The sequence below is a fragment of the Crocodylus siamensis genome, chromosome 14 (assembly GCF_052110815.1).
Source record: "Crocodylus siamensis isolate JL-2025a chromosome 14, ASM5211081v1, whole genome shotgun sequence".
NCBI lineage: Eukaryota > Metazoa > Chordata > Crocodylia > Crocodylidae > Crocodylus > Crocodylus siamensis.
The window spans coordinates 311,488-335,312 of NC_143408.1; the positions used below are offsets into that span (position 1 = coordinate 311,488).

A 23,825-nucleotide genomic window follows, 5' to 3' on the forward strand; every position below is an offset into this window, starting at 1 on the left:
TGACTAGCTGCAGGAACGGTCCAGATTCTGACGACTCCATAAGAACCCCGTCCCCAGTCACCGCAGGTACCGTGCAGGTGCACCCTACTTCACTCCTTCCATACGGGTACCAAGAAACTGCCCCCTTATTGGCAAACTCCCCTTCAAACACCCCTATCTCCCTGGAAGATGTCACTTAAACTACCATCCTCCCAGTCTGATTTGCAAGGGCCTTGAAACTCCCTGATCGTTATATTTTTGGCAGTCTAGCTAAGCCTCGTGATCTCTTATCCTGGTGTTTATCACCTTCCAGGAAGGGCCCTATCCCTTCACTGACACTAGGGACCCACCGCTGAGCAGGGGCAGACCTGGCCTGGTTGAGAAGGAACATGCCCACAGCTCTAAACACCCCCGCTTTCTCCTTTGCAGCAAAGGTCTGGTGCTTCCGCTCACAGCTCTAAATATCCCCTGCTTTCTCCTCGACAGGAAAGGTCTGGTGTTTCCACAAGTTAAGGGCTGGATGGCAGGAAATGTGCAAGCAAGGCTATTAATACTTCCCTTCCCATGCAGCACAGCACAGCACCCTTTGCAGTGTGGAGATGTGCAGGCACAGAAGGATGTCACATCAGCTGCTGCTGTGGTGCAGCCTCTGGGCACTCTGCTCGGCGGGTCTAGACTATGACGGTGAGTAAACGCATGGCCCCGGGTGACATCCTCCCACTCATTTGAGGACTGGACATTATGCTCCCATACCAAGACTCCCGACAAGACTCCAAGAAAGCCCTGATGCAGAAGCAAAGCACAGCAGTGCCAAAGGGCAAATGCTAATCAGTTCTGCACTCCTACCTTCCCAGTCCATCCTGATCCCCTCTGCTGCACTCACTCTGCCCCACACTGCTCTTCAGACAGCTGCAGGCCAAGTGCTGCAGCAAGGGGTGCAAACGGGGCCCAGGGGCCATTCCATCGCACAGAGGGGAATGACAGGGAGGAGGGGACTAAGTCAAGCCTGAGCAGCTGGGCTCCCCCTTCATCCCCATACCCCTCTCCCATGCGAGCTGCATCATGCTGCGTGTGCTGGGGAACTAGACTTTCCTCCTGCAGCATCCCTGACGGGCTGCTCTGCCTAGGTGGGTGAGTAGGAAGGTCGGCCCTTGGTTCCCCAAGTCGGGCAGCAATTTACCAGAGGCCGGAGCAGCACTAGCCAGAGCCATGCCCTCTGGAGACTGCCAGAGCTGGCACCTTTGTGTCAGCCTCAGCCCCAGAAGCTCCCAGATGCAGAGGAAGCTGCTCTGACTCCACAACAGGAGAAGGGGAGGGAGGGATCCTGAGCACAGGATCGCCATGGTCAGATAGACCCCCTACCTTTGCCAAAGGAGCCAGCAACACAGCCCAGGGCTGGAACTGGCTTTCCCTAGAGAGGCCTTGTTGGCCTGCTCCCTTTGTGCTGCCTTGTGCTCTGGGGTGCTCAGTCCCTAGCAGCCAGCAGCAGACATACCGCAAGCTGTAAGAAACAGCGCATCGCTCCAAGGCATTGCATGTGGTTCTATGGGCTCATGACAACAATTGACCATGAATAACTGGGACCCAGACAAAAAGTGCAGGCACTGCCTGGGGACGAAGTACATATTGTTTTCAGCACTGAGCAGCCTGAGTATTTGTGGTTTCCCTTGCTTCTCCTCTTCATTTAAATTGTGCATCAGGGATATTTTCTGCTCATGGCAGGTCACACGGCAGCAAAGGACCATGCTAGCCTGAACACCACTAAACCCTGGGCTCCCCTCCGTGCTGACAGCAGTTTTTTGGGGTGAAGTATCTTAGAAAACAGTAAACGGCCTCTCAGGCCCAGGCCTGATGCAGGGAGGCCTTTGAGCTGGGGTTTGTGTTAAGTGGCTCTAGCTGGAACCAGAGCAGGCCTCTGCAGGATTTGCTGTGGGGAATAGCCCTGCCACCCTCTGGCTCCTGTACCCTGGGTGGGCACGGTGTCTTGTCTGAATGCACACCCTTTGGGGCAGGGACCCTGTCCCTAGATGTATCTGCACAGAGCCAGTTGTTCTGAGCCCAGCACAAATTCTCAGTAACAGCCTCTGCTTGCGTTGCCAGATTACTCTCAGAACAGCACCGATGAGCAGAGGACGACGTCTCAAAACACTCTGTGTCCCCGAGCCATCCCGGGAGAGAAGGTGACTAGTGACAACACCACCTACCTGGACATCCATGAGGCTGCCCGCTCCCAGCTGAGCAGGCCGCTCATAGTGTGGCTCCTCCCCTCTCTCTACACTGTCATCTTCCTGGTGGGGCTGCCAGCCAACGGGCTGGCCCTCTGGGTCCTGGCCACAAGGATCGAGAAGCTGACTTCCACCATCTTCCTGATGAACCTGGCAGCAGCTGACCTGCTGCTGGTGCTGGTGCTGCCCTTTAAGATCTCTTATTACTTCCTGGGGAACCACTGGCCCTTTGGTGAAGGCCTATGCCGGCTCACCACAGCCTTCTTCTTTGGGAACATGTACTGCTCTGTGCTGCTGCTCACGTGTGTCAGCGTGGACCGTTACCTGGGTGTGGTGCATCCTTTCTTCTCCCGCTCCTTCCGCAGCCCAGGCTTCGCTGCGTGCACCTGTGCTGCTGTCTGGGTTTGCGCTGCCATCTTCACCCTGCCCTTGACCCTCCTGAAGCAGTCGTATCCCTTGTATAAGTCAAACATCATCCTGTGCCATGATGCCCTCCCTAGGCACGAGGAGACTGAGTACTATTTCTACTACTTTGTCTGCTTGATTGCATGTGGTTTCCTGGCCCCGCTGGCAGTCATGCTGTTCAGCTATGGCTCTGTGCTGTGGGCCCTGCTGGGCAGCGGAGAGCGGTACCTGCATGCCATGAAGCTCACTGCCCTTGTGCTGCTCACTCTTGTGGCGTTCTACACCCCCAGCAACATCCTCCTCCTCATCCACTATTCCCAGAGCTGCTCCATGCTTCACGGGGACCTGTACATCAGCTACATGCTGAGCTTGGCCCTCAGTGCCTGCAACAGCTGCATTGACCCCTTTATCTACTACTACGTCTCTGAGGATTTCAGGGACAAGGTGAAGAGCAGACTCTTCGGCTGCAGCAAGCAAACCATCACGTCTCTAAAAACCTCCAAGGAGACACTCCCTCAGCAGAGCTCCCACTCGCAGTCTGTGGTGTGAGGCCCCAGCCCCTGCTCCTCTCCCTCCCAGGTGCTGGCTGGCCTCACACTATACAGTTTCCAGGTTGGGGCCAGGCTGGCAGCTAGTCCAGGGCAGGGAGGAGAGGGGGGAGCCTTAGGTACTCCTGCAGGGCTCAAAGCACAAACTAGGTGGAGTCAGCTGTATGCAGACAGGAACAAAATATGGCTTCTCCTTCAGCCACTCTCACTGCTATCACTGCATCCCTCAGGCACTCCACACCCTGGTTCTCAGCTGCCGCCTGAATCTCACTTTTCCCAGATGTGCCTTAGTGAGTGAAGAGGTTTGTGCCATGCCTGTCCATCCTGCTCTTGCTGGCATGGCTACCGTACTGATTTCTTTTGTTAACAAGGACAGGTTGTTGGCTGCCGCTCCAGATTGAGGCCATTAGATGCTTCTCTCTTAGTTCATCCCCTCAACCTTGACAGGAGCTAGAAGCTTCCACTCCTCTCTGCCCTAGACAGTCTCAGGGTTACTTGAACACACAAGCTATCATACTAATCAAGGTCCCTGGTGGACCTTCCTTCTACCTCAAGGCCTGATGGAGGATGTTGCACTTTCTGCATGCATAATGGCAGTGTCTCAGGGAGGAAAGGGAAAAAAGTCCAGGGTGGGAAAGGCTGGCTAAGAATTAAAAGCTGCCCAGAGAAACCAGTTGAACCACCTGGTTGCCACCCTGACACTGACCAGAGCCACTGGTTTGGTAGGTAGTTTGTTTGCATGCATCTTGCATCCACGCATGACCAGGCAAAACTGAGAGGCTCCTTCCCTGCAAACCCCCTTCTTGAATGTGCCAGGACTCCAGGTCTCAATTTTATCCTGGGGTGCAGAGAATGCATCTAGCCTCAGTGACTGTTATGAAGTGAGACGATATCCTCCTGCATCCTACTCCTGCCTCTGCTACTCACTAGCTTGCCGCCCTGAAACAAGGAAGTCCATCTCTGCCTCTCTGCACCGGGGAGAATACTCACAAAGTTAAATTTGGAAACATTTGCAAAGCACTGAGATCTCTCTTTGAAAGTGCTTGCTCATACTAACTGCCCTGCTAGTAGGAGGTGACATGTCACCTTCTCTAACAAGCAAGGTCTTTCTTGACTGGTGATTAACAGTCATCAGCTCCTTGTTGGTAACATTCACCACTTGCATAGGCTGCTCTGGCTTTTGACACTTGCGAGTCCTCTGAATAGCACTGCCTCTCTCTACTGGTTATGAAGACAGCCTGGCTTTAGTCCAGGAAAAAGGATTTCCATGTCTCTTGAAGGCAGGGTATTAATAAAATACTGGAAACTCCCACAGTGGAATTCCATGCTCCTTTTACAACCTCCACAGAGAACCAAGAGCTTTCCCGCTCCCAACTCCGCCCCCCCCAAACCGCTGACCGTACCTACAGCTGGATTCAGGGAATGTACTGCAAAAGCAGACATGTTACAGTCAGCACACCCCTCAAAGCAAAACAAAAGGAACCTCCCAGCAAACTGCCCATTTCTACCTCATCGCAAGTCAGAACTCCTTAGAACTGCTGAGTGCTTTGGTTCTGCAGGTACATGCATCACTTCTGTCCTTTCAGTGCTGTGCAATAGCTGGTAGTTAAGAAGCTGCAGCTCTGCAACATGCTTGCCCTGTAGTATGGAGGCAGATGTTAGTAAGGAGGAGAGGAAGGCAGAATTGTTTTAGAAATCAGTTTTTAATAAAATATTCATCAGTACCTAAAACAAATGTTTTTCTGGATTCAGACTCATTAAGATTTGTGTGAACAAAACAAAAATGGTCATGTAACAATGCTGGTGGATTTTGTTTTCCTTTGTTATTAAAAATATTCTCAGTGAAAAACTAGTGCCTGTCTCCTATGGGTGCAACACTGCAAGTGCTGAGAACATGCCAGCCACCGAATGCAGAAGAGATATGGCAGAGTTAGGCTGAGAGCCAGGGCTTTTGTCCCATGGTCAAAAGCAGCAAATGGGACAAACCAGAACTGGGCAGAAGGTTTAAATCAACAGAGATGTGAGTCTGAACAGATGACTTCTGCACGATCGCGAGATCCAGGGTATCATGTATGAACCAGCCAATGGCCACAAAGCAAGCACTGCTGCTTTCAACTTCATCCTTTAAGTTGGGTGAGTCTGTCATCTACTGACGATAATGCAGAAGAGGGGGCAGGACCAAAACATTTGGACAACAAAGGACAAAGAACTATTGCTTCAAAATAAATACCATGGTAATGATTACTCCACATAATATCCATGTACAGTTACAAATATAAATACAAATTTCATTGGAGGGATTACAAGCAACAATCACTGGTAACTAGAGAGGGCTATCAAGTCTAGTTAGTAAAATAACTTGTTATAAACAGAAGCTCCGGTATCTTTCAAGCCACTGGTATTTCTCTCCCCTTTGCAATGAGTGACCATCAGAGAGGGGATAGGCAAAGCCCATCTCTAGGAAAGCAAGACAAATGTTTCCAACCTGGAAACAACCCAAAGCCAAAGGTAAACCCGACAGCAAAGCTGTCCCTGCCACCTTGCAGCTACCACGCTGGGAGAAAAGACGACTCTGTCTCCCTAAAACAAGCATTCTGAAGTTGATCCTCCCGAGGCAGGAGCCCTTGGATTGCAGTGCGTTGACCTCAGAGCCCTTGCAGGGACTCTGATAAGCTCCAGAGTCAGAACTGGGTAGAAGTCTACAAACAACCTAGAATAGAAAGGCACCACTCAAGGCTCCCAGAGGAAATATTCTGAGATCAAGGATTGGCAACGTATGGCCTGTGGGCCAGATCCAGCCTCCAAAGTGCCTGGATAGGGCCTGCAGCATAACTGGAGACCTGAGTGCTCTGGGCAGCAGTGGCACAAGGGGCAGTGTCAGCTGCTGCACTGGCAGCCAGCTGATGCTTTTTTGCTCCCCCACTTCCCTGGCCGACTGCATGTGGCTTTTGCCCTGGTCTCCCCCCTTGGATATACTACTGGATGCAGCCTGTGGCACCGGGGGGGCAGCTCAGTTTAACGCATCTCTCCTGTCCCACCCAGTGCCGTGATCCCCTCCTCCCACCCCACAGTGCCCATTTCTGCCACTTCCCTTGCCCTCTACAGCATGTGCCGCTCATTGTTGCTGCCAAGTTCCTGTTCCCCAGTGCCACTGTGGACAGGAGTCAGTGGCACGTGGCTGACATGGGGCTGCAGCAGCCTGTGGCAGCAGTCAGGTCACAAGCAGCAGCCCATCCCTAAAAGATTGCTGACCAGCCCTGGATGGTTTGCACACCAGAACCAGGTCTCTGGAAAGGGGAGGGAGGCCAAGAGCTTAATTTTCCTTTAAGGGACCTAGTGCTGATGATAGCCAGAGGAACAAGCAGCGCCTTGAAGGGAGAGAGTGGCCACACAGGACAGCTGGGACTGCACTGGGGCACATACAGACTGCGCTGCTGCAGTTACTCAAGGCAGTACCTCAAGGGCTCTAGAGGCTTCCTGCTCCACCTTGCACTGATGGGGAAAGGGAGCCGCAACACTAACTGCAGGCTCCTGCCCTCAAGTCTTGAACCAAACAGTTTGTTGTTTAGCTCCAGAGAGACACTGGCCTGCACGGGCTGCAGAGGCTGCCAGTCTGTCCCCAAGAGAAAAGGAAGCTTTGCCTTGGGACAGGACAGCAGCTGGGCAGCGCTGACTGGTCTGGAAGTGCTTGAGATGGGAGAGGTCACTCAGGGGTCTCCCCTGGCCTAGGCAGGTATCTGGCAGGTGCCTGGCCCAGGGACAGCGACCTCCAGGACAGCTCCTTAAATGCAGGAGGCAACACTGGCTGGTGGTTGGAACCAAGAACTGGTAGGCAAGAGACCCTACTGCTAATCCCGAAGCTACAACAGGCTGATGGGGAGTTTCAGCCTCTCTATGCTTGTTCTTCTCATGGCAAACAGGAGATAGCACTTCCCTTCCTGCCTCAGGCTGGCACGTGTGTTGGCCAGACTGACCTCCACGTATGGAGGCTGCTCAGGATAGGCTAGGTATTAGCAGGCACTGCCAGAAGAACCCGTCCTCTCCCTGGGGAGGCACTGGGCAGGCTTCTGTATCTTAAACAAATATTTTACATTTAACAGGGTCCCATGGAAGTCATGTGGGCCCTATCCACACAGGGGATTCCTCCCTCTCTGCTCTCTTGTGCAGAGGCAATGATAGCTTGAATAGTTCAGGGCAAGGTGTACACCAGGAGGAGCACGTCCTGGCGGTGGCACCTTTCTTCACGGCAGACGAAACAAAAGTCAGCCAACTGGAGACAGGGAGGGAGGGGGACTCTGGGATTAGGGCTCCCATCCGCAGGGGTCCAAGTAGCCCCAGCTCAGGGACATGGAACAGAGCGCCCATCTCTAATGACAATGAGAGGCCAAGATAATGAGGAGACTCTTTGCATCTCTCTCTCCCAGACTTCAAGCACTAAATAGTGCTGAAGGTGGTGCTAGGAAACAGCACAGCTTACACTGTGTAGCTTGATGGGTTTTTTTTAAAAAAAGGCTGCCTCTTACAGCAGCTTGCCCCCAGCCTGTTGTTAAACTAGGAGATAAATATTGATGCAGGCTGCTGTGTGTATACACTAGTAAGGGCCTGCCAGGCCAGTTGCTTCCAGAGACTGAATTTAGTTTAAAGATATTTATTTACCTGCTAGGCAAGAATGCAGCCACTGGCATTTCCACTGCACTGTGGGGACACAGCTGGGATGTGGTCTGCTCTTGCACACTGAAGAGACGTGGCAAAAATCTCTGCTGAGAAGCAGCTGGTACAGATGGGTGCAGCCATGTTAGGAGTCTGAGAGAAGACCTCTGAGCAGCAGGGGAAGCAGCAATTAAAATATTAACCAGCAGAGCCATTCTGAATTTACTGGAATCTCAGGGCTGGGCTGTGACCTGCTGCCTTCCACTGTCACCTATGTCTGGGAATCTGAAAGCTGAAGTCTAAGAGACTGACGCTAGAAACCCCAACTCCAACTCTCTTCCCAGCCACAGACCCAGTCCAAGGACCTTGTCCCTGATCAGCACACTGACTGAAGTCAGCACCTGGAAAATGTTTTTATAGTGGAAAGGGAGCAGAAAGCCAAACTCGCTCCCCTTTGTCTTCATGGGGGCACTGTTTGGCAAAAAAGTAATCTGCATTCTGGGGAGCCTTATAAACAATATGAATCAGGCTTTCTTCTGTTTTCCTTCATGAACAAACAGCCCCGAGAAGTTTCCAGTTCGCTCTGGGCTCTGGCAACAGTGGAGGTGGAAGGATGAAACATTCTGGGTATTTTGCGGCAGGCAGCTGTGTATACCTCCTCCTCCAAGGATTAATTGGAATGATGCTGCTCCTGGTGCCAGCAAAGGCGACACCCAAAAAGTTTCAGGAATGTACAGCTTCTGCTTTTCTTTACATTGAACCATTTGTCGATTAGACTCAAACTCTCATGCTCAGGTAGAGTTACCCTACAGGAGCCCAGACCCTGACACTGAGGAGAGTTCTGCACTGGTGGGAGCCCAAGGGCCACAAAGGCTGTGAATATACAGAGTACTGGGGTCTGCTGGGAGCAGAACAGAAACGGCTGGTAAAATCAGGCAAGCACTAAGCATGACACTGCCTCAGGTCAAATTTATTCTCATGCTGGGGTTACAGAGAGAGAGAGAGACCAGGGAGCAGAGGCCAGGAGGATGCAGGCTGCACTTGGCAAAACCTGCTCCAGCATAAATGGAGTTCACCTGCCGGCCCCTCATCCCTGCTATCACTGGCACTCTTCCCAGGCAGAGCCTGCAGCCATGCCCAGGACTGTCAGACTTTTACCCCTTGTGGAGTTCTCAGATGATTTAATTTTTCTCTTGGAGAACTGTCTCCTTGCCAAGTCCAATGAGCATGGAGGTGTTAGGGAAGTCGTTCCCAGGAGGGCAACATGCTGCTAGTGCAGTGGGACATTAAGGCTGGAGGCAGCATTAACCTCTAGCTATGGCACAGTAAGCAAAACCCATTGCTTTTTATTACTGTAACTTGAAAGAAAGCTCCTCAGCCACCTCTTCACAAGAAGCAACTCAGCTGGACACAGGGGCCTGGACTTGGCTTCTTTGTGTAGCTAGGAAATGGTGTTTGTGAAATCCTTGTAACATACAAAACACTCTGAAGTGGTCTAGGGGGTCTGAATTCCCACCCCTGTTCCCACCTACAGGGACAGCATATTGGTCTCCCATCCTTGGAAAGACTCCTAATAGGGTGAACAAAAGGCAGGAAAATTGACAGAAAAAATAATGCTGAGTTCCCCCAAGAAGCTCCTGCCGCCCCACGGGGAGGCGAGGCCTACAGTTCTGAGAGCATCAGAAAGTAGTCGTCATTTGGTTCTGTTCTGCAGCAGGTCATCTGTAGGAACAAACTCGTACAGGAGTTGTTTCTGAGCTTCTTCTTTTTATTTTCAATTATACATTTCTGTTGGAGAGAGAATATAACAAAGAAAAGTCACTCTCCCATCACAGATTTCCATACAGCAGCAGTTGAACCCAGCCCTTTCTACTTTAAAATGCCTTTTTGGAACTGAAAGTTGCAGGCACTGAAGGCTCCCAGTGCCAAACCAACACTGTCCTAATCCCCAGCAGCGCTGAGGCCAAGGGAAATGGCAAAATGATTGTTAGAAGCCCCTACTGCAGATTCACTCTGGACCCAGAGGCATGGCTTGGTATAAAACAACTCAACTCACAAGCCAGATCTAGCCCTCCCTCTGGCCCCCAAGGCCTCACTCTCTCACCATTCTACTGTGGTCACCACTCCCTGACTTCTGTCCCCTTCCCTCAGAGTGGGGCTGGATGTTGTCAGCTCCGCTGCCATCTCAAAGACATCAGCTTCAGAGACATAGGGGTCGGGGTCGTACTCATAGGAGTAGTAGGACAGGTCCGACTGGATCACGGGGCCTTCCTCTGTGCAAGGGAAACAAATGAAGCTTCAGACTGGCACTCACAGGACGAGCTTTAGCCAAAAGGGGATGGCCCTTGGTAACACTTCTGCTCCGCTACGTGTCAGGCACAGGGTGGGAGGTAAACACAAGAGGAAGCATGTTAATCAGTGGGGAATCCAAATACACTTCAGAAGAGCCAAAGCCCTGGTGCCTCACGAGAAAAGAGGGAGCAGTGTGTGCCGGCAGCCCAGAACAACGACATGCAGGCAGTTCCAACTCCAGGCCACAAGCAGCAGAGCTGCTTTGCACCACGATTTTCCATAATTCCTCCTCTGACAGGTAGTAAAATAAAAAAAATAAGGGCCCTAATTTAAAAAAAAATCTTAAAGATTGTCCATTTAGTTTGTGTGTGTCTCAAGGACCAGGAGTCACCCAGCTCTCTCTCCTGATTCTGCACTTCACACAGGGCAAGTCACTTCCCCTTGAGCCTTTGTTTTCACATTAGTAAAAAGGGCAGAAAAATGCTACAACAGCTTAGCGAGGTGCTTTGAGATCACTGTGAAAGTGCAGCTTTAAGCATCATCTTTACCAATGGGTGACAAAAGCCAGACTCCATCAGGGGTGAGACATCATCCACCTTCTGCCTGTTTCAAGAGGATCAGTTTTCAGGGCTGCTCTTTCTTCCAGCAATCAGGTCACCAATTTTGGCTTAACAGGAGCAGGAGGGAGTCTCCCAGCCCCTCCCTCAGACAGAAGGCAGGGCAGGGTGGCACCCTCCTGACTGACTGGTTCAGAGAGGCAGGAGCATTTGTAAGTGACAGCTGACTTCGTCCCACCTGCCCTGCCTTCTGCCTGAGTTCAGACTAGCACAGCAAGCCACCTCTCTCTGGGCAGCCCAATAAGTATAACTAGGGGGGGACCTGGGCTCGCGTCACTGGGGATGAGTCTCCACTTCAGCTCAGTCACAAGCCACAGAGCAACTTCCCAAGCATAAAGAAAGGGATGGAGGCATTTGTTTGTGAGAGATCGCTCACTCCATGCAGAACAGGGTGCTGCCCTCTGCTTTGGGGGCACTGGGTCCAGAGTGTATGGAAGAGAGTGGAAACATCCTTGGGATACAAACAGCTCCTTTCTGTTGCAGTTTGAATGAAGCTGCCTTTTCCCTCGACTGGCTCCATCTGTGCAACTATTCCAATCCACGCCCAAGCAAACTGTTCTTTCCTTTACTTGCTTTGGGGGGGAAAACTCTCACTGTAATATTTGCTTTATTTAAAGTGAACTCTCTCCAAAGCCTTTGAAAATGTTTGTTCTCCAGAAATAAAAATCTTGAAGGCCCCTTTCCCTGTTGCCTTCCACACCCCTCCAGCAGCAGGTTCAGCCCTATAGCAAGGGACCACTTTCCCAACAGGAGATTCAGTCTCCACATTCACTCCTCCTTGGCCTCCTCTCCAAGGGAACCTGCCAGGCTATGAGGTCGTTCTATGGCTGGATGATTGCCATCCACCAGGGACAGGACCAAGATCACAGACTTCGCTCCTTTGAGGAATGCAACTTTCAACTCCAAACGAGGATGAAAGGTTGGTGTTTCCTGTTGCACACAAACCGCACCCTGTCTTCAAATGCTTGTGTCCTGGCCAATATTTGCTGAACACTGAAGGGATGAAAGGAAAAGTGGCCCACTGCCAATCCAATCCATCCTGAGGAGCACTGCTCCTGGAAAGAATGTTACAGCCGGCTGGTGTTGTGGTGTGGCCCTATGGGAGGGAGGGAGAGGGGGTAGGTTCAACTCTGAGCTTTGGAGCTGGGCAGGAAGCAGTGCATTCAGCACCTGGGGCACAGAAGGCTTTGGGCTGTTTCACAGAGCATTAGTGTGCTTTGAAAGGACCTGACAATTTAAAACAGCAGCCACAAAGGCTGGAGGAATGAGATGCACCAGCAGACTGCAGGGTCATCTCCTGTGGCCCATTTAGATTTTGCTCCCAATGTCCAATTTGGCAGCAATTTCCCAAGAGGGAAGAGGAGGCGTGGAAGGCAATCCAAATGCAAATGCTGCTCCCAGTTCCCACCCCAATGAATCTCTGCAGCCTCTCCAACATATGGGTTTTCTCCAGCACTGCTGAAGCCTCAAAGGGTCAAAGACAACCTTCCCATTCACAGCATCAGCCTGAAAACACACTTCTCTAAAACCAATGTGATACAGACTCCAGGCCCCTCAAGTTTCCATCACCAGCCCCAGAGATTGGAACAGCTACTGTCAAAGATGTGGCACAGCCCCCAGGTTTCTCAGGGCTACATACTACTAACCTAGGGTCATGCACCCCAGGCCTTATTAGGAGATGACCCTGCTCACTGCCATTCCTGCGAGTAATGGTACTCACTGCAGCCGTCCTCCTACACCAAACAGGGCTGTGCTTGCAGGAGTGAGCCTAGCTGCACTGCACAGCCCCACACTCTGCTTGGTAAGGGGAGCTGTCTCGCTGTTTCCACTGCAGGTGTCTAACGCAGCCAAGGGCCGACAATGAAAGCATCCGTCAGACCAAACAGAACCCACACAAGTCAGAGCAAATTCACAGGGACTGCAGACAATATAAACACCACAAGACTCTGTGAGAAAAAGGCACTTCCTAGAGATTAACACATTGAGTCCATTCACCCCATCACTCCCCTCTCTACCCTAAACTTGACTTGGCTCCTGGAGTTTTTCATCCTTTTAGGAAATCACAGATTTAGATATGGCTTATCTCAGCTTTCACTAGCAACTCAGAGCACCTGAACTGACTTAAACCAATCACCTGCTTTGAAGCTAATGAGCCAATGAGACCCGATGGGACCTGTGCATAAGAAGGGATTCACTGACTTGTTAAACTTGGATTCCTTTACCGTGCGGATGCCTTGAGAAGAGTCCAGAGGATTAGGGAGAATCACATGCTGTGCACTCCTCCTGAGGCAGGATTTAGCCAATTTGACTGAAAAAAATTTTTCATTATTAGGGCTGCTCAGGCAGCTCAGCACGGAAGAAGAGCATCTGCTAGCCTGGAGGTTGCCTGCTTCTTACTGCTGTTGGATGACAAAATACTAGGAGACCCTATGATCCAATTGTTCAGGGGACTGATTTATGACATCCAAAGTAAGAAACCCAACACATTACAGCTAAAAGTGTCTGTCAATCCCATCTCTACTGCCATAGTTAGCAGAGCATATGGCTGCCCATACTTGTATTTCAGAGGATTCTCCTTAGGTGACTGTTTTGAAGGATTCAGATACAAATCAAAGCCAGAAATTCAGAGCAAGACAGGTTTACACATAGCTTAAAAGAATACAAAAATCTCGATTGCAAGGAGTTGATTTATACACCCACAACACGCTGAGCAATGGTGAGCAGAACACACGCTGAAAAGAGTCCAAAGACCCCAAAGAGGGGCCACCCAAAGAAACAAACAAAACAACACCTACCATCTCAAGATCTACTCATCAGCTTCTGCGGAGTGAGCAAGGGTAGGAAACCAGAAAGGGGATCACAGGATGTCAGCAAGTTGGTCAGAGAACAGGGAAGAGGGAGAGCAACACAGCTGCTGCCTGCTTGCCTCTGGCTGCCCGCTGCCAGAGACTGCTCCCCCTGAAGAGGGATTTGTTTTGTTGATTTCTTGGGAGAGCTGGAGGCCATGGGAGAATTAATGAGGGGAAAGCAGCCAGGAAGAATCCAGTCTCATTTTATTTACTAGAAAAGGTGCGAAACAAACTACCTCTATTGACCCCCAACAGCTTCCTGGTGAGATTTATTGTAACCCACTTCGTATTGCAAACCTGACTCATGAATCTTGAAAAAAAATTCCCATAAAGTGCCAAATAAAATGAGCAGCCAGATTCCCTGCTTCATTCAAATCAAAGCAGTGGTTCCTTCCTCAGCAATTTTACCTTTCATTCACTTGGGCCCTTCACTCCAGGCAGACTCAGCCAGGATCAGAGCAGCCATCTCAAAAACTGTACATCACATCTAAGGGTAGACTCCATTCAGCTCAAGTTTTCTAGTTCATCCAGAAGGAGTTAGTTGTCACTTATTTGCTAAGACACAATGCACCTATCTGATGTCCAAGGGGAAATTCCCCAGTCAGTGCCAGCCCTGCTCCTCAGTGATAGCCGCTGAAGAGAAACCCTCAGAAACCTAGACTTGGAAGTCAACTGCCCCTCCCTACAAGCATCTTGATGCCACTTAGAACTGCAAGTTGTACAGCTGTACTTCTTGAACAATTCAAAGCAAGTACTTCAGTCCCTCTGCTCAAATCTGTTTCAAACTTGTATACAGTTTTGAGAGTCACCATCTTGAACCTTCCCAGAGAAAAAGGGTCTTGGGTAAATCTAAAGACATCATTACCTGCTTGCGTTTGCTGAACACTGGGCTGGTCAACTGTGTGGAAAGGATTCTCCCTCTCTTCTGGTAAACTCTTGGCTGCAAAAACAGGACACAGTTGCCACAGTGTGGGTTAAAGAACCTTTACAAAACCTTTCATCCAGTGTGGTCCACTGCACTGCCACATTGCTTGCAATGAAAATACACTGAGAATATACTAGGGGCCACATCTCACCGGGTTCATTTATATCCAAGACATTATTCTGGAGAGAGACAAATGTTACCACTGAAATTCTTACATTTCATTCTTAAGAGCTACAAGTCCAATTGTAACCTCTCGGCAAAGTGAGCAGCTAACTGCTCCTGACAAATGCATTGCCCAGATCACAGGTCATGAGTTGCCGCACAGGATACCCCCTTTTGCTTTTGTAGACTGTAGTCTGAATCCTGTACTTGTCCAAATCACATGCACTACTTTGACTAACACAACAAAAAAGGAAACTATAAGCAACTTACAGGCAGAACACTGAGACACAGGAATTTGTTCTATCCTTGTATTATTCCTGCAGGATGCTACCTCCATCTGGCAATGGTTCTGATACATCAGCCCGTCAGACCCACACACTGGCTCCCCGTCATAGCCACAGTCTCTAGAGCACATACACTGCTCAAAATATTCATCTTCCAGGCAGCCGAAAATGTTGTTGCATGGCCCAGAGTGAACAAAACCTGAAAGGGCAGTGGGAACATCAGAAGCAGATGGAAAAAAGGATATTTTTATTGTTTTCTTTTTATGTTTCATACACATTTTTAGAAGAATTCCCTACCACTCTTAAAATAGGAGCTTAAGAAGTTGAGGGAACAGAACTGCGTTTCTGAAATAAGCCAAAATGAAGCAGACTCCAACTCTGAATGGTATGACTCTCCCTCCCTAGCTTAGGCAACACCGGATAGAAGAAAGTCGCTCGTCTCTGGAAAAGGTTATTGTCATGGCAGATAGTGAAATTTATCTGTCTTTCTACACAATGCCCAATGACGTGGTGGAACTCTCAAACGATTATTGAGGCTGAGAATTTAACAAGATAAAAAAGAAAGACTTAACATCTATGCAAAGCAGCAATCCCCTTTGGGTAGATTATTCCACAATTATACTTTGCACCTCTCCTCTGCAGTATCCAGAACTAGTCACCATTAGTGACAGAAGACCAAGCTAATTGTGTCACTGATTTGATGGTGTCGCAAACTTCTGTAGGCTGCCACCCTCGTAATCTCAAGACTCTGATATAAAACCCATACTGAAACAGTCAATTTTGGGTCCCAATCCCTGAATCACGCGTCTCTGGAGTCCTTTCCAAAAACAGCCAGTTTGGCTTTGCTGTGACTTACCAACCCACTGACTAGCTGAACTTTCCACCTCATTGCATGTTGGCCCATCACACAGCTCACGAGCAAGGGGGCTGTTTTCGCTCACATTGTAGAAACGAGTTGCTTCAAATGCTACAGAGAAGCAAGAATGACAAATTATTCAGAACCACGAAGATAGGGTTCTGGATTAGCGAGATCCAAAGGAAAGCAGCCTACCTGGCTCATAGTAATCGTACACTTTGATGGGGACAGGGGCTGTTTTCCCAACTATATACTCTCTGAAGGCTTGAAACTTTACACAGGTCATGCACTGGCTAGGAATCTGTATGAAGGACATAAGAGTGCTAGTTTAACATACACCACAGCTCTGTAAATCAGCAGAGTAAATTGGCTAGTCTACGCCATTCATAACTTAATATTGTGCAACAGATACCTGCACTAACAACAGTGCCTTCCAGGATTTAAGCTGCTTCCAAAGAATGCTAAAAAAAGGGCTCAGCGAACTCAGTAGAACACACAGGGCTCAGCTGGACCCTTAAGGCACATCTGCACTGGGGACAGGATGAATGCAAAACAAAGGCACATGAAACCCATGGCATACTCTCTGGGCTTGCATATCGGCCTCATCCATAAATTATTCTGCAAATGAGACTTGATGAGTGATTCCATCACTGATGAGCTAGAAGAGGTGACAGAAGAGGTGCCAGTTCCTTCTCCTAGATATGTGCCAGCACATCTGCCTCAGAATGCACATCACATAGGGATCTCTTCAGTAAAGGACCATTTTCTCCTAGTACTTTGATACTCCTAGTACTTGGTGAGCCAGGATCAGACCATCTTGCAGCTAAGGCTAGGTAACAACAAGTATCAGCCCAGCACTTGGAGCCAGGAGAACAGGGATCTGTTCTGAGCTCCTGTGTGATCAGGAGGAAGCTACCTGCATTCTTTGTGCACACATGTCTTTCCTAGAAGTATGCCCAACACCTACAAGTCCCACACTGGCTCTTGAAGTCTGGCAATTAACATCCACAGAGATCCTCACGTGCAACATTTCAGTTCATTTAAGCCTGTCCAACAATCCAGTTGCCTCTTGTTCTTATCCTCGCATTCAAAAATCAAGAAAACTATATAAAGCAAAGTTATTACCTCATCAAAATAAAAGAGAACTTTTCTTCCATCAACTTCATATCTTTTTAATCCAATTTGCTTGTTCATTAATAACTGGAAAGAAATGAACAGGTTCAGCTTCATCTCATTTTTGCAATCGTCAAAAAGCAAAGATTTCTAAAGGCTTAGAAAAAGGCGGCTTAAATCCTAAAGAAAACCCATCTCTGCTGGGAAATGACCTTTGAAGATGAAGAATTGAAGGTGGTAGAACATGGGTCAAAGGCCCTTCCAGACAAATGAGGAGGAAATTAAGTTTGTGCTTCTCTGCTGCACAAGCCACTGTCTGCAGTGTGGAATGTCCTGAGAAACGTAGTGCTATGGTTTGCTTCCCAGCCCCAAGGGGCGCGCTTATCCCTTTGGAACTTGTTGGACATCTCATCCACAATCTAATTGAGTAGTGCCCAGATTATTTTCAGTCCCAAAATTCAATCAAGACCCCAGAGACCCCAAAACACTTGCTAGATTGAGGCTTCTTGTTTACACTCCTGCACTCCACCAGAGAACTATCCTGCTGGATAATACCGAGCATTAAAGGCCCCCTCTCCCACTGCTGCCAGCTCAAAAACCCAAAACACTGTTCTGCCAAGAAAATTAATCCCTGCATTTGAAAAGAGCAGCCACTTGAAAGAGCCCTCCGCATCCTCCTTTTCGGAGAATGGGGTCAAGCCAAGCCCCACAACTTGTATTTCCTCTCTGGAGCAACAAAGACGTAGTATATGCTGTGCCAGCTATGCACAACTACATGCTTTCCATGCATTCATCACATACCACAGCACTCCATACACACCAGGGGCTTCAGAAGCAAGACCTACATGTCCGCCCCATACTGACTGCTGGTTTTGTGAAATCTAGCCCATCGCCCTGGGGAAAATTCCCTGTGCCACATCACCTGGGCTGACTTCCTGTGTCACGTAAAAGGAAGGACTTGTCCTTAAGGGCAATGGTCAAGAGGATTTAGTAGAAAAATAACTTGTCTATTGTCTTACTGAACCATTCATCAGGAACAGCTCTAGGAAGGAAGTAATGAGCCAGTATGCTAGAGCAAGGTATGAGAACAGTGATTCCCAGCCAGGGTGGCACAGCACCCTGGAGTACCTTGAGATCCTTTCAAGGGTGCTGCAGGGTCCCGTGCAACTACTAGGTGTGCAAATAAGATTTACAAGATAAACTGAGAGATTTCAGTTTCAATAGAGAATTGCTCTATTATTTTTCTGCAGTCAAAGAAGAAGTGAAAACCAAGAACTGGCATTTTCTGAGGGATGCTTGGAGTCTAATGAGGGGTGCCTTGAGGCTGAGAAATCCTTAGAAGTCAAGATGCACAGGGTTTATTCTCACCTCTGCTCCACTTACGTGATTTGACCTATTTGTAGTATCATTCCATTTGTGCTTTGGGATCACAGGATTACTGCCGCAGGAGAAGGGAGGGCAAGGTATTTAATTCTTTTAGGAGGTACAATGTGGGGCTAAAACATGTACATTGACATTCACCGAAACCTGCTACCAGCAACTTTTAGCTGTGACTTTCTTCAGTGTGCTGCTCACAGCTGTAAAACCCTGTACGCAGCTTCTTGCTATTAGTATAACAAGCAAAGGAGCATGTGTTTAAATCCCACACAATGTGGAAAGGGCCAATTTAATTTGTTCTTATAATTTTAGAAACCTGGTGGTGGTGGTTATTACTCTGCAGAGGATGGCTGCAGACAGCCATTTTATGAGGGCTCAGAGAGCCTGGCGCCACCGGGAAATGCTCTGCTCAGCTAAAGTTGCATTTTTCTAGTGAAGCTTGATGTATACCAGCCTGCGGTGACCTCCTGACCTTGTCGACACCCAGCATTATTAGGAGGATTTGTGGTTGCACAGGCAGGGGGCTGCCGTCAGCAGGCAACAGAGTCTTCATTAACCATCCTCGTCCCTGGAGCCACACACGTGAGTCCTTCTGTGCACAGTACTCCCTTGTGAGGGCAAACAACAAACAAGGAAACCTGATTTATAACTCAGGCCACCCCTCCCCAACATAGGGAAAAAGGACAGGACAGCAAAGAAATGCAGCAGTGTGAACAGCAGGGCTTGGCTCTCTAGTAATCGAGCAGCTTAACCTGAGGCACCACTGGAGTGATCTGTCTAAAGGGGTGACTTCGTCTTTGAAGGCAGGTGTCTGCAATTGCTCCTCCAAGTGCTTGTACATTTGAGACCTGCATCTGTGGTTCATTTTTGTAGGTGCCAATTGTGCTTGCAGAAAAGAAGTCTGGGCCTCAGCCCTTCACAAATAAGGATATCTCCATAGCAGAGCTGTATGGCTCCCATTATCACCAAGGGAAAGGACTTGGCTGTAGCCCTGCAGACCCACTCAGCACTGAACCACAATGGAGCAGCCTTGTTCTGGGGGACAGAGGGAGGGCTCTGGCTGTAGAATATGCAGAGTGGTGGACTCTGGACCAGCTCCTGAGTACCCGTGAACCACAGCAGGAAGTGTGCAAACTCACTGTACAAGCAGACTTGCTGAGAGAGATAGTACAGATAGTGCTCAGCAACAGAAACAGGGTAAGCTGTGCTTAACATTGTGGGCACAATGACTTCTAGATTGGTGCGCATCCAGCTGGGTCATTGCTGCCTGTCAGTTCTGCCGCTACTCAGAACGAGTGAAGTTCACCTCTGAAAACAGGGCCAGAGGAAACCACCAGTTCTTGTGGACTTCTGGGGTGAATAGGTGTGGTGCATGCTGACCTTCTGCACTGAAGTGAAACTGCTTTGTGCCACAGCTCTTTGCTCTAAGTAGGCCTGAAATAAGGTTGTCCACTTTAAAACCCTTTAATGGGCTGTAGATGCCTGTGGAATAAGCCATAATTCAATCCGTTCACATATTAGACAGCTATCTGGCTGGCACAAACACATAAGCCCCACCAGATCACAACTCCCTGCAGTCCCCAGAACATGTCAGCATCAAAACCCACAGAGAAGTCCTGTCCTAAAAGCACACGCCAATGTTGTGGTTTGAAGCCTAGCACAGAGCCTATTCACCCAGCACCAGCTGAGCCAGGGCCAGGGCCCGGGTCAGGGCTAGCTGGTGAAGGTGCTAAGAGCTCCCACTGCTCTGACCACATCTGCCCATTTTAGGAATATAAGGAGCCCCTGACACCTCTGCCTCACAATCCTTTACACCCTTTTTTCAATTGCCCTGCCCAGTAACACATTCCACATATTTAGTGCCACTGAGAGATTCTAATAGAGGAGAGCACCTATCTTTCTTCTTGTGTTTGACCCTTCACCAATGTAGACAATTATCTTTGCTGACAGTCAATTCCCTCCCCATTTTGGAGACCTCAGAGGCAGGTCTTCTCCACTGAGAATGAGCCAAACAGTTCCTTGACATCTTGTATCATCTCCCTTTGTCTGTAAGCCTCCTCTCAGTGGTAAGTCTCCCCTTTCCTGCCGAACAGCAGGAGCTCATCTTTTCACTGCTGTCATCAATCCTTCTGGCTCACAGATCAGAAGTCGTGAAAACAACCCAAAGCCAGTTTTCCATTCATGTCATTTTGCATCTACTTATATGAATCAGCATTCAGAAAGATTTTGGGCTAAAGCAACATAAATAAGAGTCACTACAGCACTTCAGGAAACGATGCAAATGTAAACCAGGCCCAGCAGAGGTCCTGCATTGGACTTCCTCCCTATTCTCTTCACAGTGGTAGAGGGGACTTGCATTTTTGATATTTCCTCATACTAACATTCACATTCCCATGAGCTATGGACAGCAACCACAGCACTCGCTCATCCTCTGCAATCTGTGGAAATGGGCAAGGACAGAGAACACGGACTCCAAGGATCTTCTGAATTTGAGGCAGTTTCTTCTGCACCTCCTACTCTGTTAGGCATTTGTAATTGTGCCACTACTCAATGGGGACAGGGAATTTTGTGATCGGTAGGGTAAGTGAAAGAGGACTTCCTTTTCAAATATACATACTGTAATGTAACAACCAGGGTTAAATTTTAGTCTCAGATACTAGTGCATGTATCATTTGCTTCATTGGCTCAGACTGTGGGACTCTAAGAGGCACATACTGGCCGTATCCTCACATGGGGTAACTGTATTCTCATTTGAGTTACTTCATTCAAGGTAAAATACTTGTGAAGACAAGAGAGTCTGTAGCCTTCACAGGTATCAGTAAAGTCAAGTTAAGCAGCCTTGTCTTCACAATGACTTTCCCGAGAGTTAGCTGACTTGAAGAAAACGCACATCTTTTTCTCCCTGCATTATGAACCGAGGCTCTTAAAAGAAGAGGTTTGCTGGGTACAGCAAGTCCAGATTACCTCTTGGCTGACTCTCAGCGATGGCATGCTAGTTCTTTTTCTCTCTCCAGAGTCCCTAAGAATTTTATCTGTAATATCAAAGTCGGTGCAGACACTATATATACTGCTGCAAAGCCTAAAGAGAAGCTGAAGGTTGCAGTTCATCCCCCCTAGAGGGCTGGCCGGGTAAGAGGCACATTCTGTCCACCTCAGTTTGGCTTGCAATAAACACGATGTTCTCCCAGAAAAAAAAAGGCAAAAAATTCCAAGACACAGAGCCTCCAATGAAATCGAATCCAGATGTTGGAGATAATACAGCCCACTAAGAAGCCATAAACAGCTCCTGTTAGAGCACATTTTCACTTCAGCATTTCCAAATGGGTCTCATTTAATTACTGTGAGCTGTACACAGCAATAACCTTTATTTGGCTGTGTTAGGTAAATTTGTTAATCTTACTTAGAACATCTGTTTACCCTTTTCAAATACATATGTTTTGACAAGTGAAATTTCCCTGTCCCCAATTTTGATTACATCTTTTCAGACAATCTTCTAACAAATGATGGATGGCATTTACCTCCTGGGCTCTTCAGAGGGAATCCCTGCTAACAGCAGAGCAAAGGCGGGCCCCAAACTGCAGCATGCTCTACACTCATTGAAAAATCTTACCTGCTCCAGACTCTCCATATCTGCCCGGAACCCCGAGAACAAGGGCACCTCCAGGACGGCCATGTTTGAGGATCCAGAGTGCAGCCACCTTCCCCAGGGGCATGAGAGAGAGAACAAGTTTAGGATCCAAGTTAACCTTCCATGGCACAGGTGAGAGGGAGCACAGCTAAGACACAAGCATTCAAAGGAAAGTTATGCACAGGATCCAAGCGAGGATGCGAGTCCCGATTTAAGGACCTCTTGAAAGCCAGTCTCTTCAGCTTTATAAGCGCTCCTTTCTGCTTTCACTAGGCAAAAGCTAAGCAGAGTCCACAGAAAACAGACATGTAGGGAAAGGTAAAGGGAGGTGGAGGCAACAGAGGAAGAGGGGGAATGCAGTCTTCCATGACATGGTGAGACTAATTACTGGACTCATTAGTAGGGAGATGAGAGGGAAATGGTCCCTAGGGGGAGAAGGTGGCTGCTGCTTCCCCATACTGGCTGTCTGGTACAAAAGAAATAGTGCCTGTATTGGTGGCTTTAGCCTGCACATGCCATGGAACACGACACAGAGCTAGCTCAGCTGCCCTGCATCTCTATACAGCCAAACAACATGTCCTTAGACACTAGGGCCTACTCTGATGCCTTCTGCCAACTGTAGCATCCTCTCACCAGCTGTGGCCTTCTCAAGGTGCACTTTGTGCTCTCCTGCCTGACACAGCTGCAGCAGCAGAGCCACCAAGAGCCACTGATGTGCATAAACAGCTGGCTCAGCACTAGCAGCTGCTGTCAGCTGTCAGAAACACTGGTGGCAGAATCATGCATGTACAGACAAAGACTTCAACCCAAACAAACTCCTGGATGACTGTGGCTTTTTCTGTTCCAGCAGCGCACATTCTTTTCTCTAGGTTCATATAGTCTTTCTCCCTTGCCCAGAGAGAACAGCTGACTCCTTCAAATGAACAATTTCCCTCTTCTGCAAAGTCACCCAGGCATTCAGCTTGCTGCCTATAGATCTGCTGTCTCTAAGTTCGGCAGGAGGAGAGGTCTAAGGAGTTAAACAACATCTTCACTTGGAGAGAAGGGGAAGGAAAGCTCTCACTTGCTTTTCTTTCTTTGCAGGGCTTCAATCTCCTCAGATTGGGCTTCTTCTCAAATTTCTGTCTTTGCTCTAGAAATACCCATGGCAGAAGTTTAGAAGACAAGAGCCAAAACATTGTGTTGATGTAGGGTGGCCTTCTGAGAGGCATCTTCAAGGGATGGACAGAACCTTATGAACCTGCCCCTCTGAGACGCTTGTGCTTTCCATGTCTAAGAACCTGACACCCAGATAATTATGCAGATATATCTAGATTGGTGCAAACCCCTCTCATGTGGATGTGGTACACAGGTAGGTGGCACAGTGGTGCTAGCACTGGGGCAACTTAGTCTGGTAACATACTGGTGCCGTGGCAAAGGTGCTAATTTCTTTAACTGAGCCTGAAAAATGTTGTCTCTGCCACTCACCTCCTGCCACAGCTTGGACACTGTCAAGAAGGCAAAGTGGCAGAAGGAATGAAACCTGAGCCATGAACTAGACCAAGGTCCTGTGGCTGTATACAAGTGAACACACAGTTTTCAGGGTCTCTAACAAACTGCTGCAGGGGAGGAACCATGTTGAGTTGTTGGCCCTTCCCCTGCTTTTACTGCTAGAGGTGAGGAACCACCCAGGCCTGAGAAACGCAAACCTGTGTGAGGCCAGACCTGAGGACTCCACAGGCCTTTGCCCTTCAAAGGCACCCAGGCTACTGGCAGTGCAGCCAAGAGAGAGTGGGAAGACGAAGCGCTCAGAGAAGTAACAAAGGCAACAGGGTCCCATCTCTGCCTGAAGCCACTCAAGCAGTTTTAGTTCATTTGGCTGGGAGGAGGTGGCCACAAGCAGGGAAGTACAGGGCTTATCATCTTCCATGGTCAG

General features: G+C 48.9%; 2 protein-coding genes across 6 annotated transcripts in view; one reads left to right on the forward strand and one right to left on the reverse strand.

The window, feature by feature from the left end:
- Positions 1-203: 203 nt before the first annotated feature.
- Positions 204-8,616, forward strand: F2RL3 (F2R like thrombin or trypsin receptor 3). The gene is made up of 2 exons (XM_090027995.1): positions 204-663; positions 2,080-8,616. Exons 1-2 carry the CDS (start codon positions 579-581, stop codon positions 3,156-3,158), a joined length of 1,164 nt encoding a protein of 387 aa, XP_089884121.1. The 5' UTR covers positions 204-578; the 3' UTR covers positions 3,159-8,616.
- A 143-nt stretch (positions 8,617-8,759) lies between these two features.
- The window catches only part of CPAMD8 (C3 and PZP like alpha-2-macroglobulin domain containing 8), a 60,337-nt gene continuing 45,271 nt past the window's right edge, over positions 8,760-23,825 (reverse strand). For 3 of the 5 annotated variants that reach the window (XM_090027991.1, XM_090027990.1, XM_090027989.1), the window contains 8 exons: positions 21,893-21,980; positions 16,918-16,992; positions 15,988-16,093; positions 15,793-15,903; positions 14,923-15,135; positions 14,431-14,505; positions 9,912-10,080; positions 8,760-9,595 (listed from right to left, as the gene is read on the reverse strand). In XM_090027991.1, coding sequence (XP_089884117.1) covers position 9,595; positions 9,912-10,080; positions 14,431-14,505; positions 14,923-15,135; positions 15,793-15,903; positions 15,988-16,093; positions 16,918-16,992; positions 21,893-21,980 — 838 coding nt within the window. In that variant the 3' untranslated portion in view covers positions 8,760-9,594. Of the gene's footprint in view, positions 9,596-9,907; positions 10,081-14,430; positions 14,506-14,922; positions 15,136-15,792; positions 15,904-15,987; positions 16,094-16,917; positions 16,993-21,892; positions 21,981-23,825 lie in introns of those variants that run through there. The other 2 variants (XM_090027987.1, XR_016439203.1) reach the window with 2 other exon arrangements.